At 38.7% G+C, this 15,426-nt stretch overlaps 1 protein-coding gene across 15 annotated transcripts in view; it reads right to left on the bottom strand.

The window, feature by feature from the left end:
• Positions 1-15,426, bottom strand: part of SLC10A7 (solute carrier family 10 member 7) — a 140,768-nt gene that overhangs the window by 104,288 nt on the left and 21,054 nt on the right. The window contains exon 5 of one of the 15 annotated variants that reach the window (XM_071753714.1): positions 8,924-9,103. The exons of 13 other annotated variants lie outside the window; for them this stretch is intronic. In XM_071753714.1, coding sequence (XP_071609815.1) covers positions 8,939-9,103 — 165 coding nt within the window. In that variant the 3' untranslated portion in view covers positions 8,924-8,938. Of the gene's footprint in view, positions 1-8,923; positions 9,104-15,426 lie in introns of those variants that run through there. One more of the 15 variants, XM_071753719.1, reaches the window with a different exon arrangement.

Below are 15,426 nucleotides of genomic sequence, written 5' to 3'. Positions count from 1 at the left end.
ATCTCCTACTCTTGTGGAAGTATCAACAAAATTCAGAGTGATATCTACAATATATAAAAGAATCATATCACTGCTGTAAGCTGAAGCGTAGCAATATGGTGGCAGAGCATGAAAGAGTAATCAAAGTCCTGAAAAATATACCACTGTCAGCATTGTACACTGGTACCAGTGTATTATAGCACCTTGGTTTAAAATAAATCACCCTAAGTGCCTGCTTTGGTAAGCACTTTGAATTCACTGTACATCAGCATTAAGGGGGGTAACACACAAAGAAACAAATCAGGAAACGGGACTGGTAAATAACAATTCAATTAGCAGATTTATATTGCCGGTTTCCTAATAAACTTTCTATCTGCCGCTAGGTGCAAACCCTCCTCCAGCCTCCCTCCCTTCATTTCCATATCTCTCCAAGCCTGCTCTTTTTTTCCTGCCAGCCCCTTTGCCCTTTCAATCATGAAGTATATTACTCCGCTGTCAGAGCAAAGCAGTTCCTAACAACGGGGAGCCCAGCTGGGATGGGAAGAGGGCAGCAGGCTCCGGCATTACCATAATAATCCAGCCGCCTTCCCCAGCCCCTCCGGGCAGGCTCCGCATTCAGCAGCCCCCCCGCCACCGCCCGCTGCAGCCCGGGGACCCCCTGCCCAGCAACCTGTGGCGGTGCGGTCATTCCCGCAGCTCCATTCCTTCCCTTCCCGCACAGACACGCGTGTCTGCTCAGCCTACCTGCTGCACCTCCTCACCCACGGATGGGACCGACGTGCTCCTTGCCTTCCACCCGGGCAAAGCCCCGGGGTTGGAACGGGACCCGCTGCTGCCAGCAGGATCCAGACCCTGCAACAAATTCCAAACACCACGCAGTGCTCTCCAGATGCAACTTCCAGCCCCTGCCTACCCTCTGGGTTTTTCCCTGACACAGCAAGGCAGATACCCACCTTTGTTATTTCTCTGCTGTGCCATCCAAGGAAAGGATCCCTAGAGGTCCCTTCCAACCCCCAGCATCCTATGATTCCATGAGAGCAGCTCAGGGTTGGCTTGCTTATTTGTTCTGGGGTTTGCAACACTGGGGGATTTTCAGCAGCAAAGCTATTTTAAAGTCTTTGGTCCCAGGCCTGCCACCACACAGGACATGGCTGTTCATTAATGGCCACAGCCCATGACAAACCCTCAGCTGTACACACACACAGACAAGAAATCTCCACGAATCACTACATAATGCTGATTGCAGATGCAAGACCCATAAAACCACATGATTTAAAGAAGACTGATAATTGTACCGCTCTTCCCAACTAACATTTTTTAACAGCTAAGAAATATTCCCACATTTCAAATGCCTTGGGTAGCAAGTTACAACTCAGAATACTAATTTGCATGTCCACTCTATTGAGCCCTTTAAATAAAGACAACATTTACACTTATTATGCCATGTATGTCAATGCAGTTCTCCTACAAACCCTTTTATTTACAGCATATATGCTGCTTGTACAGACTACAAGCTCAGGTACTTGACAAGAAGAAAAATAACCACACTTGCCAGTAAAGGATCCTATTTTCTTCATATAATACATGATAATCTCAAAGACTACTAGGGAAAAATGCATTTGGTTCCAATATAACTTTTAATTTCATTTTAAAAATCCTCATTCTCTTAATTCCCCTTTACAATGGCAGGCACAACAGGAATGTAATACAGCCTTATTAAAATCATGTTGTACAGACCATGCAAAGCCAGATTTACTCGATTACTTGTGAAGCAAAATTTCCCTAACCTTATTAATTTGTATTTATCTAGCCCCCTCAAAGAAGAAAATACTCAGAAGCAATTTCATATTTTCTTTTAAATGCTTGGTTGTTATATTATCAGTACAAAGCAGTGTAATGCATAGTAATCTATGTCACAATGGCCTGTCAGAGGGGGACCCTGTAAAATAATGCTGTGTAATTTAAATATTTCAGAAAGCAACCCTTACAGAACTTCTGTCTATTAACATTCATCAGCTACATAATGGTAAAAGTAACACTACACGTTAGGAAGACCGTAAGATATTTTTAAAAATAAGTTCACAAGCAATTAGTCTTCACAACATATATATTGTCTTCTGCCACCACAGGCAGCATCAGAACTGGGAAAGGGAGCACAGTTAAAAACAACATTTTGCATTAAATGTATTCCAGGTCAAAAGGGTGACAAATAAAACCCTGTGATAACCCAGGAGGGTTGCAGAATATTTTAATACAGTCAGGAGTATTCTTAAACAGCCACAGCCTCATATACCTGCTTGTGATTTGATTTAGACTTCTAGAATCAGCAATTTACAAAGAAAAAGCTTGACATCTATCTCATGATCCTTCCAACCATCTCCTTCACACCACTAACAAATTATTATCACATTGATGACACAAAATTGAATAGCACTGGAAGCATCAACTACAGCTTGAATGTCTGAAGAGAAACAAACTTGTAAATGGAAATAAAGATTCCTCTTTTAATTATATGGTACAATCTTTAGATCAGATCCAAGTCTCAATTAAGTCAATAGGAGATTTTTTTGTTTGATTTTACACACTGCAATGTGTAAAACATTGCAATGGCTCAGGTAAGTGAATGGAAGCTAAGGCTTAAGCTCCTGTGCTTGGGTTGTAAGGGCTGTTTAAAACAATGAACACTCCTGAAATTACTAAATATAGAAGTTGAAGAATGGAAGAAAATACATAAAAGTTGTTTCAAAGATATTCCATATACCAACATCACTATAAAAACCCTCTACATTTCTTTGAAGTAACAAACTAAGAGGTCCATGCTGCTGTTTTAATTTCCTTCACAATTTGTTATTCAATTCAACTACAATTTTCCTTTGCAAGAGTCACTCTGACTGCTTCTACAGCATTTGTTCTTTGATAGTGCAATACCTGTGATTTTATTCTTAAATACAAAGAGGTTTACATGAGTGCAAGAGATAACTCCTTTCTTCCATACATAGCTATGCCAGCAGAACAAAGACAACCCTGTAAAACTTAAGTTTTACCTTTTTAACCCTGTAAAACCTAACTAGAGAACATTGCTCCAACAGATTTGTTCATGAGTATTTTTTTCTTTCACAAAAGTTTTCATATTGATAGACTCTTCAAATGCAAGTACTCAGAAAGGAATATTCATTACCATGCAATAAAATACCTTCATATACTCAAATTTTTCAGCTTGTATAAGGAACTTACACCTATTTCTGGAGTATACTCAAGCATCTGCTCTAAAGCAGAATTTTCCCTAAGTCAAATAAAGAATTGTTTTTCAGAACCCTAAGACATATTGTGATACAGAAAAGAAGCATTCAAGATGAAAAAGAAACTAGGGGACAACCTAATTGCAGAAGATAATAATTTCACCAGTTCCAGACTCCAATTACTGGCTTAATAACCATTAGCACCTCAACAACTTCTTCCCTCAACATAAGAAATAGCTGGTACCTGCCAAGGAGCAGTGTTTCAGTTCAGTTCAGTTCAGCAGTCTCTTTCTCCAGTCCTGCTCCACATTTGAATCTTCTGCATCACCTCAGAACCAGTCACTCTTTTACTTAAGCTGGAGAGGTGGTGTTAGTGATCAGAATTTATATATGAATTTTATCTGTCTGAAAACAAAGAGGGAGCTGATAGTGCTTCTGCTCCTATACACCAATGTAGTATTTGCTGACTATGTCACATTTTTGCTTGTAGGCAGAAGCTGTGGCATGGTTTCCAAGAGTTCTAGGCAGAAAACAAGAGACAATGAAGTGAAAGACTTTTCTGCCTCAGGTATAGTGCAAATCCATCTAATTTTGCTCTCAAAACCTCAGCTATGGATTCAATGCCTTCACAGGAAGCACCTGGCTGCCTGTGTGAGGTATCTCAAGAGAAGGTCATTCTGGCCTCTGCAGAAATGACTGCATGGGCACTCAGATTCTACCTATTCCATTTCTGAGTGTGACCTTCAACACAGCACTGCAGACAACCAAAACTGCTGCAATGCCTCCCAAAGGAAAAAGAAGAAAAAAAACTCAAACAAACACAACCCACAAGGGTTGTGCAAAATGGAATCCAACAGGATCCAAATGTTATGAAGAGCTGGTAGCCAGCCAGACTCTTTTGGGCAGCTTGTGACTCCCAAGCAGTCACAGTGAGGCTGCTGTGCCTGGGTGATGGCACATGAATGGCAACAAATGAGCCAAAATACAAAGTGCCAACATCCGTGTGGAAAAAGGCATTTCCTGCCTGTGGACCAGTCCTATGCAGCTCCTCCTTCCCTTATGTCTCTGAGAAGTACAGTGCCTGTCTCTAGTCTATGACATTTTTAATGAGGTTCATAATATTAATAAGATGAAGAGCTATTCTTGCTGAATAGCAAGGGCCTGAAAGGGCCTGAAAGGGCAAATAACCCTGCCTCACCAGAAAACTTTGTCCTCACATTTCTGAGATGCTGTTGTTTTTTAAACACCACTTTGGAAGCAGAGGAAATCTGATGAAGTTAACAACTGAACAGGAGTGGGGACAAGAGAGCAGCAGTCACAGCCATGCTGGCAGATGCAGACAGAAAGCATCCTTGTGTCTAAAGTGGAAATGTAAGAAACAAAACACACTTTCAGGCAGGTCAGCTTTTGGAGTTTCTGGCTTAAATAGGATGATTTGAAGAGAGACTGTCAAAACTGAAACAGATAGTCAGTCCTTTAAATAGCTACAGAAATCTTCTCCCTTACTCAAAAATGCCTCTTGGGATTGTTAAATGCATGTAAATACAGACAATAAACTGCAAACACATTCAGTGTGACCAGACACTCACACCCTCCCACACCCAAATATACACATAGTATTTACCACCCATTTGTGTTAAAGGAAGTGTTTTCTCTCATGTTAAAGGAAGTGTAATTGTAGCAGTCATAACAAACAAAAAGTATCTCTGAAAACTACAGCTTGTCATTCACAAGCTAGGAGAAATTGGTCCAAGTCTTTAATGCTACAAAGGCAGGAGATGCAGACATTTTGTAAAACAGACATTCCACATATCAAAACCTTCATAATTTGGAGGATTAAAAAAAAAAAAAAAAAAGCTGCAGCCAGGTTTTTCTTTCTCTCCAGGAACCACTCATTCTAAAAGTGCTACAAAAATTCACTGATGGCACTTAAAATCTTTGTTATCCCAGAGTAGATGATACAAGCACTGATCACTAAAAATGTTAATTAGCATTTCATTAGAAATACCAATATGGGAAAAAGCACTGATGTGTAGACATCTTGCCTCTCTGACTAGCTTCTAATTCATTTTACATTTGGAAGCAATGAACTAAAACCATACCCTAACAAGTTAACTATTCGTATTGACACATTTTTGGGTAAGAATTACACCATCCCTAAGGATGGCACAGGAAGGAAAAAGAAATCATGCTAACTTATTACATTTGCAAATCACCATGATAAAAAGGATCTGGATTGGTTACACATATTTGCATTTTTTAAAAAAGATCAACAACAACAAACACAAAACCCAAAATAAAATGAATTAAAAAAACAAAAAACAAACCCCAACCAAACAAAACAAATTAAAACACAATATGATATGAAACGGTACCAAAAAGAACAAGTAGTTGTTAGAGAAAGGACTGTACTAGCGAAAAGATTTAACCAATAAAAGGGTTAATTAGGGATACAAATTTTCTCAGACTGTTAATAATGGGAATGACACATAGTATGTGCCCATAAGTAATTCTCAGGTATCTTTGATCTTCAGCCCCAAGCGATTACTGTTGCCTACCATACCCTGGCCTCTGGGACTCTCTCAGAACCAGACATCTGGCTACTTTGTTGTTTTAGACTAATCTCATCCCAGGAGACCTCAAGAAATGACACCAGGCAAGGAGGGTCCTGGCAAGGGAAAAAACATTACAGTATCAGCAGATTTCTGAGTGGACTAAAGCATCAAAATTGTTCAAATTTCTATGGGGATCCTGTGGCTCCTCTGCTCTCCAGCTTTGCTTTCATACAGAACAGCAGAATGCACATGACCCTGTTTTAAGGAACTGTTAATCTCTTTGGGGAAGATAATGAATGATAATCCAGGAAAGAACGTGTGACAAAGGCAAACAGAAGTAAAAAAAAAACTGCAATGAATGGGTGGATTTAATGAAGATCTTAATGAAAGGTCAACACACTGCATGATCAAACAATGTTTTTAAAACCCTACAAAAATTGCTCCAGCATCCAAAGGCTCCAATTTTGACTAATTCATAGGTTTTAGCTGCCAGCAGTGTTATCCCTGAAGTATGACCCTCTGACAGCAGCAACAGATTTAGCTGAATGCCTGACCAGCAGCTCCAGGCTCAGAACCAGAGCAGCTCACAACCTGCTGAGCTCACAGGGGTAAGAAATGAAGGCTACAAACACAGAGAAAAGAAGGTTTGGCCCTAAGGCTGGGTCTGCCCACCATCAGAGGCTACCTGGGATTTGCCTCCATCACTGGTCCATCAGATTCCCATCCTCACCAGACCACTACAGGTGACATTAGATGTGACACTGGCACCTGGACAAGAACTGTTGCAGGTAGCAATGGGGGAGAAGGCTCCTTTCCTACAGTGATGCCCCTATGTCCTTCCTACAGCAGTGCTCCTACCTCCTGGGTGTTCCCAGGGCACATTACTGCCTGCCCTCAGCAACAAGAACCTCCAGGTCACTTGAACTCACATGTGCTTTTCTGAGGGCACTAAGCAAGGCCATACCATGAATATTATCCCAGCCACATATTTATAAAAGCAGCATAGTTTTTAAAACCCAGAGGTGGCACATAACAACAGCAGTAAGGAAGAGATCCCTTCTGTGTGGTTGTGTTTTTTCTTTCAAATCAGCCACATCTTTTCTACCCTTCCATTGGCAAGAGCAAGTGAAAATGAGTGGATATTTATCAAATTCAGACTCTAATCCTCTTTTAAGGGCTTGATTTTGCTTTATTCCATGATATTTTTAAAGTGGTCAGAACAGAGCTTTGGAGAAACCTCTGAATAATCTGCCACATCACACCAGCTCCAAAAGAAAAGAAACTCCTGCCAAAGCCTTTAAGAAGTGCTGCAGACAGAAGCAGTTTGAAAACCATGTGCTAAAGGGACCATGCTGTTACAGATCATCCTGCTTTCTTTTTCTTCACATTTTTCACACCACAGCTATCCTGCTTTCTTGCAGCCACAACATTCTGCTCTCAGTGGTAGAAATGATACTAAAGGAGTTACTCCCATGTATTTTGGCAGTTTCCTAATGCACTGTAACAGCTGGATCAAGAAGAAAATAATCTGTGCTTCACTAGCTTCAGTGACATCATATTAACAGTAAAACTCCTGAACAATTCAGAATACTTCAGATATTCAGAAAGATGCTATGCAATTTTTTTTTCTGAGTATGAATGAGGTAAATTCTGCTTTGCAAGCAGGCATGCTGGTATTAGTTTAATGTGGATTAGTTTTAATAATTAAATTTTAAAATAACAGCAGCACCAGGACAACATAAACTGTTTTGTATGTTTCTACATACAATACATGCTCAACAAACATTTCTCTTAAAAGCTCTGCTATATCAGCCTGCTACAGTTTATTTGATAACTTCCTGACTGCTGCAGCTTGCAAGCAGCTATGCAGCTTTATACAACAGAAACAAAGTCATAAAATATTCCATACCACCACACTAAGAACACTGTACACTGCAGAACAATCTAAGCTTCAGTACATAAGAAAAGCACTGTAAGGCAGGATAGGTCAAACTACTGTGGTTTTAAAATAGCATGTGATTGTATCAGTGGACATGGCATCAGTACAAGTAGCACCCAAAAAATCAAGAGTAGGTGCAATTTTAAGTTTGGCATTTTACATGCTGTAGGTGCTTAATTATACACCTTCTGTCTTCACTTGCCACAGAATTTGAATGGTGCATTCTACACATTTAGCTTTGCCCCCTGCTCCTCCTAAATCAACAACATTCACAAAATAAAGAGGAAATGAGTTAGCCAACAAAGCAAACAAGCTCCACTTTCATTCTATATATTAAAGAGAACACAGAGGACACAGACATAGGGTTTAACAAATACTTCTCACAGTGCCTAAAAGCATATTTTTGTAAGATTGTCTTAAAAATAACACAGTTACAGCTTGGACATACATATTGCAGACTTATTGTCAAAGTCATATACTACCACCAGGACTCCAACAGCAAATAAGCAAATGCTTCAGAACATAAATACTCTTTTGTTTACTCTAAGTATTGATTTATGCTCTATGAGTATCCAAACACTGGCAGCTAGCTCTGCCTTGCACTATCTATTATGAAATTACAGCTATTCAGTGAGGCTTTCTAACAGTAAATAAAACTCTACACAGCCAATCCAAAAATTCAACAGTTGGAAGAGGCAAGCACTGTAGCATGACATGAATGCAAACACATCCATATAAAAGCAAATCAAACATGAAATTAAACTCCAGAGAATAAAGGTCTTCAAAGAAATTCCATGTTAATACTTCTGCTAATTTGGAAATGGAATGGAATAGCTCCCATTTTTTATCATTCAAGTGGAACAGACAGAGGAAAAAAAACATTTTGGACACTATTAACAACATCCTGAACAACACCTGGAACTCCTCAAAGAACCCAATGTATACCAAAAAAGATTTAATGAACAGTATTTTAAATGATGTACAGTTCAAGCATTATATCTCTACAGAACCATCAATCCTGCCCAAATACTAAATTCTTACTGGGATTCCTGACTGCAAAATAGAGATGAAAGGCTGTATGTACAACCATTGCTTCTCCTTTCCTCATCTAGGACATTAAAGCTCTCGAGTTCATTGCTGATTATATGTACAATATGCAGTTCTTCATGATATGGATATTTTATTTCTGTATGAACAAACCTAGGAGAAAACATTCATAAACTACTTCAGTGAAATCCTCCCAGGATTTGGAGGCTGCCTTTACCTCCAGTGAAGGCCGGAGGAAGCTTCTGAATTGCAAACTCCACATATTTCCTCCACTGAGCAAAGCTCTGTTTCTTATCTTGTATGAGCTTGTCAGCTAACAAAGTGACTTTATACTCTTGTAATATCTGCATAAGGAGATAGAAGAGGGAAAGTTTATTCATGTTTCCTCATGACCACACTTCCTAAAGAAATGTAAATATGGTTACTCTAACTTCAAGGCAATCACATACACTTAGCCCACAAAGCTGCATCTTTGGAAGCAAATACAGCATCAACAATACTGGCACTTATCTTTACTGTTTTATTTTAAATGTACAGGCACAGTTGGATTTATTTGAAACAAAGACCACATTTTTATTAAGACAGTAATTAACTTATGAGAATACAGTGGACAAAAACATAGTACTGCTCTTCTTCACTTCTTTATGTATCTACTTAGCATTTTATGCCAACTGTGAACTTTGCATAGGGAGACCAGCTACGACCAATTACTGCTTCTGGAAATCCACCTACTACAAATCATATGGACCCAATTTTCATTTGTAACTCTCACCTATACTTACCCAGTACATTGCTTTATTTTCAAGAGAAAAATTTCCAATTCACACAAGCATAGAAGAGAAGAATCATGCCCAAATTTCTAGGTACTCTGACTAGCAGCACAGGTGTTCTGCTGGCAGCAGCTGCCATGTGCTAATTAGAAAGAAAAGCAAATTCAACTATTTCTAGTTTTGTAAAAACATCTCAATGAGATTCAGAATAAAGTCACAGTGTATTACAATATGCTCTACAGAAGGAAATAAACTGACAAAATGAAATTTTCCATTGCCTTGCATCACAAAATTTAGAAGGAACTTGAAGCCTGGAAGACAGGTAATCTCCTTAAAATCTGTTTGTATGGTAGATCTGTATTAAGCTGCAGAAAATTATTAGAGACTATGAAAAGACAGTCCTGCCTTACATTAAAAACAAAAACAAACAAAAAGAAAAACCAAAACAAAACCAGCCACAAGAGCTGATGAAGAAACTATGAACTCAGAAAACTCAGAAAGTGTTGCTAAATGAGACATCTAACTAATAAGATGGTGCATGAGTTAGTGATTCATCTGAGTAAAATAAGCTCTTGAAATTTAGCAGCACTGACTGTTACTACTACCAGGCAGTATGGGAAACAAAAGAGAACTGCAGATTTCAGTGTTAGGGAGGAAGATGACAAACAACATGCTAGAACCAACGGGTGATTTGAAAGAGGAGGGAAATTAGAATTAATGTGATCACTTAAGTGACATGACAGGATGCTTACACGATGGGCACAGTGACTTGCATCATGCAAGAATACCAGAAGAGGGAAGAATTGGGCAGGTGGTAATCCTAACTATACTGCTAAGACAACAAAAAAATTTTACACTCTCTAAATGCAAAAAAAAAAAAAAAAAAAAAAAAAAATTAAAAAAATATATAACTGATATAACTGAATCCTGTTCACAACTCAGAGCTCAGCTGTTCAGACTCACAAAATACCTGGGTTATTAAGTGTCACTACATTCTAGAACTTCATATTTACATAAAACAAAGTAAACCAGCACTAGAGAAGCATTTACAAGATAGGGGGGTTTTTTTGTTGTTATTTGCAGAAGATGACTACCCTGAAGTTTATCTGCTGTGAGTATCAGGAAGGTTTGAAAAATCAAATGTAGCAAATAGGCATTTGTGACTCAAGGGGTCATGACAGCAGACCCCCTGTGAAGCAGAGATGCTTCAGAGTGACTCATTTTCAGAAAGGATGTGAGGACACCACTTTACAATACTGTGTATTTTTCTGGGTATTCCAGGGTTACAAAAGAAATGCATTGTTCTGAGTTGCTCAGATCATGAGTTGCAGAGAATCAAGCCATGCAGAAGTCATCAACATGGGCTGTACAAATAGCAAAAAACACCCTAGCACCAACAGGTCACAGACATTTGTGACTGTGCTTAGAAATGGAAATGCCTCACAATTGTACAAAAGAGGCTGCTCTGTTGAAGAGAAAACATATCTGAGAGGCCACTGACTAAATTATTAAAATACACACCAAATATTTTTGAGATAACATATATGACATTAATAATACAGAAAAAAATATAAAAGGACATATTTTCTAAATTGCATGATCACATGCCATTTTAAAACAGAAGCATAAAACACATCCATAGATCTGAATTGAGATTTTATGTCCAACTTTAATGTTGCAATTTCTTGAATCACAGGTAACCTATCAATCCAGATTATGGTTCCTCTTCTCAAAGGACTTCTAACTCATATGGAAAGTTTCCCTAAAAAACACATCCACTGTGAAACATTCTTCTTAAACTAGATGGAAAGATTTAAGAAAAAAATCACCAAAACCTTAAATTTTACCTAGAGGTGAAAGAGCACAACAACAGGACTAAACAGACTTTTCCAAGTAAAATCACAACAGATGAAACTTTCCTGTGAATATAATAACCTTCACGACAGTGAAAGCAAAAACGTGAAGGGATTAATTTTTGCTGACTTGTTTAGTACTCTGCTTTTAAGGTAGCACATCACTGGCCAATTTCAACACTTCTACAAGCAGAGGGAGCTCTTTAAACTGTGACAAGTACGTGTTGTTACTGGCAGAGGTATCTGCAAAACCATTCCCAAGATGCAGACACAAGAGTTCAGACTCTACTGTAAAGCAGATTTCCATTGCCCATCAGTACCACCAAAATGCACAAATACACCCATGCAGCTGTCAAAGTCTGTTGAATAATAGGCAAATGAGTATCAATCCACCTACAGTGGAATAGTTGGATAGCAGTATGGGTCACTAAAAACCTTATTAGTTCTACACAGGTTTTTCTGCTCCATTTCCCTTCAAGATTTGTTCTTTCTGGTTTATGTGAACCATCAACAAATAAGGACAGAGACACCATATCACTGCATGCACATGTACTTTGATTAATTTGACTGAAGATCATTTAAGTCTACTGAAATAATACTTCTGTAGGATTATTGCTAACTGAGGAAGGTATTGCCAGTATGTTATGACAGAGATGGACACAGCTAAAAAACTAGAATCTTTTTCTTTACAATAGCACAAAAAAAGAGGTGTTTTATTTAATCTAAGAAGGCTGAAATAAAGCCACAAGACGTAGCAATAATGACAATTATTCTGATCTTCCATATCCAGATAAGAGGTTGTAAACTTGCCATCAATAATGTGAAGACCTCAGTGAATGTTTCATGCCCTAGAACGATGTCTGAGAAAGAACTTTTCAGACTCCATTATGTCCGCCATGAACTTGATCTTTCACCTCTAGTGAAAATCCTCTTATAACTATAATTCTAAAGTTAATGATGAGAGATTTCATTTGCTTCCCAAGCACAGATAAAACCTTTCTGAAATATACTCTCACTGCCATGACCTTGGTCTATGACTTAAGAGCTCACCACATGTAATAATTTACTTTGCCCCCTGGGGCTCATTGAGCTTTCCTTTTAAAAGGTTTTGGATATGCAGTTGGAGCTGAAACACACAGGATATATCAAAGCATACATCCCTGTGTACATTAGGGACATTTTGCAAGAGTATCAACAAACAAAATGAATTTCTATCCTTATGAAACATAATAACAAAAAGGTCTAGCTAAGCAAACTCATCTACACAGAAATTCAGCATTTTGGGAATCCGCTGCAATAATTCACAATAAACATTCACGAAATTATAAATATATGTAAATAGGCAACCTATTTCAGGAAATATACTGTTGCTCTGGACTTACCAGCTCAAACACAACCCAGTTCAAGCACAGCAATTCTCCCTTTATGTGCCATACAATTACCAGAATTGCTGTATTAAGACAACCCAGTTAGTCTATGGTCATTGACTTTTTTGCTGCTAAGCAGTGCACTACCTTACATTTGCTCAGGTATTTTTTACTAAATATTCCTCTACAAATGAAGTAAGAGTTACTGTATCCACCTCACCGCAAGGCAAATTTTTTTGTTCCCTTGACTCTTGGGGAAAATTCCTTCAGGAACGTTATTTAACCTAAATTCAAGCACTGGCTTGCAGCCCTAGTCAAAAAGCACATGGAATTATTGGAATTATGTAACTACAGCTGTACTGGAACTACAGCTACAGTCCCACAGTGATAAGTGACAAATCAATAAATGGTAACATGGTAGTGATATGGTAATGATAACATGGTAAGCTCACCAGCTTGGTCAGAGGTTAGACTGGATGACCTTGAAGGTCTCTTCCAAACAAAGACATCCTGTGCTCCCATGCTGCCATCTGCATCCCTGGCTCTTACTGCCTTCCACTTGGCCTCTGCCTCAGGCAGACCCTTGGTGCCAGCTCCCTGGGGATGTGTACAAGGGCCTGAGGCAGGGCAAGATTCAAAGGCAGACAGCCAGGACCTTGAGAGGTGAGGATGAGGGGCTCAAAATGCTGGGGAGAAGCCAATGGTCTGAAATGCAGCTTGTGGTGGAGATATATATGAACAGAATGGGTTGTCAAAGAGAATATGTAACAGTAAAACTTCTTCTCCCCCTTGGCACACATGAAAAACCCAGGGCTCTTGTGTTTTCAGGACATTTATAGGAAAGTGAATGCTCTAATGCTCCTTTGCCAGTCTTCCACCCTTCAAAGTTTCCCAAATGCTTCCATCCTCTCACAGGGCTTCCCACAGGAGTCTGACTGACCAAGCCCCTGCTACAGCTGCTTCAAGGGGTGGTGTTTCTCCTCCAGCCTCCTTAATTTAGAAGTGGCAGCAGAAGTAGTGGAATTCAGTCAGAAAAGGCCACATGCACCTGAAAAAATCCCAGCTGAGCAGGAGGGTGAGGGGTCTGAGGGGACTGACTGCATGTCTGAAAAAAGGGTTCCCAGGAGGCAGGGAGCTTTTCTTCAATGTGCCCAGAAACAGTTTACCAGCAACTTGCTGGTTTCAGATTTCAGAACAGGGCTCATATTTTCCAGAAGCTGAAGCCTAAATAATGCTTTGAAATCAAGAGACAATTTGCTGCTCTATTGCTTTCCATATTTTTTTTTCCAAATGTTGTTCCTAACCAAGGAATAAAAATTCAATTTAACAGAAAAATACGTACTGGAAACACTTCCAAAATATCTTCTTTTCTCACTAGAGTTCTATAAGAACGTTTTAAGGAAATTCAGACTTGTTTACTTTTACATAAATCAAAGAATCTAGAAATTCATTGTCTCTCCATACAAATGAGGTCTTCCTCATAGAATGAAAGACACTTTTTCTTAACATGTATTGAATAAACTCATCTGACAAACAATTTAGAAGACAAAAGCCATCATTATGTTCTTTCATAATCTTAATAATGAAAAGGGTAACAAAATGAATTTAATCTCCCTGAAAAACAATGCAATTTAAACGTATCAGTACTTTTAACTGAAAATACTTCAGCTACAATTTCCACAAACCAGGACTTAATATTGCACACCCAAAAAGATAACTAAAGAAAAAAAAAATTCAAGTATTGAATTTGCAAGCCTGATTGCTTCTGTTCCTATATTCTATTATTAGCCTATATATTATAATACCACAAAAAATGTGCCTGGATAGAATAAAAAACTTTCCAAGTGACATACTCTGGAGCTTTGATTTTAACATACAAAGGACAAATTTAAGAAAAGAGAAACAATATAACATTATCTCTTTACATGTCAGTGTTCAGAACTTGCACATTTCAAGAACAGTAATACCTTCCTTGACTAAAACCAATACAGTCATTCCTAAAGGGCATTTTGTCTTCCCAATAGACACGTTCAATTTTGATTTACCTGCAGTGAGCTGCAAACAGTAATATGCAAGATGTATTTTTCAGATTTCAAAACATTAGCAGTGCTTTTACATATTATCATTCCTTTCAGAAAACTACTGAATTAATGCCACTTTTGACAACAATACTGTGCATATTAGCTTTTGCTACTTTTATAAATATATGGTTTTGTTCCCAGTCCTAAAGATGGGACAACCAACAGCCATGGTAACCCATTTGCAGTAGTCCCCTTCCTGCAAGAGGGTCCAGGTCCACAGACACAGGTGAACACATGAAAAGATGTCAGAGGAACGATCTTTATTGTTCATTGCAGAAAAACCACCATGTAACAAAGCTGAACAGTTTGTGTTCTGCTGTATCAGCAGTTTAATCCTAACATATGTAATAATTAAACACTTCATTAACCATGAAAGTTAGTGTTAAATTAGTATTTGCTTTGTAAGGTGACAGGAGAGGGACAGCAGAACCAGAAGCATCTCACTGGATTTCAGTGCCAGCAAACAACTGCACCACTGCCAAAAAAAGCCATTGGCAAGTGACCCTCCCATGGTGAACACTGGCATCCTGCAGGCATTCAGCAGCATTAACACTGTAAAAACACTCCACTACAAACAAATTACTTGCAATTTTTTG

This window comes from Heliangelus exortis, chromosome 10 (assembly GCF_036169615.1).
Source record: "Heliangelus exortis chromosome 10, bHelExo1.hap1, whole genome shotgun sequence".
NCBI lineage: Eukaryota > Metazoa > Chordata > Aves > Apodiformes > Trochilidae > Heliangelus > Heliangelus exortis.
Note: the sequence above shows the minus strand (reverse complement) of the source record. Positions and strands in the feature narration are given on the sequence as shown.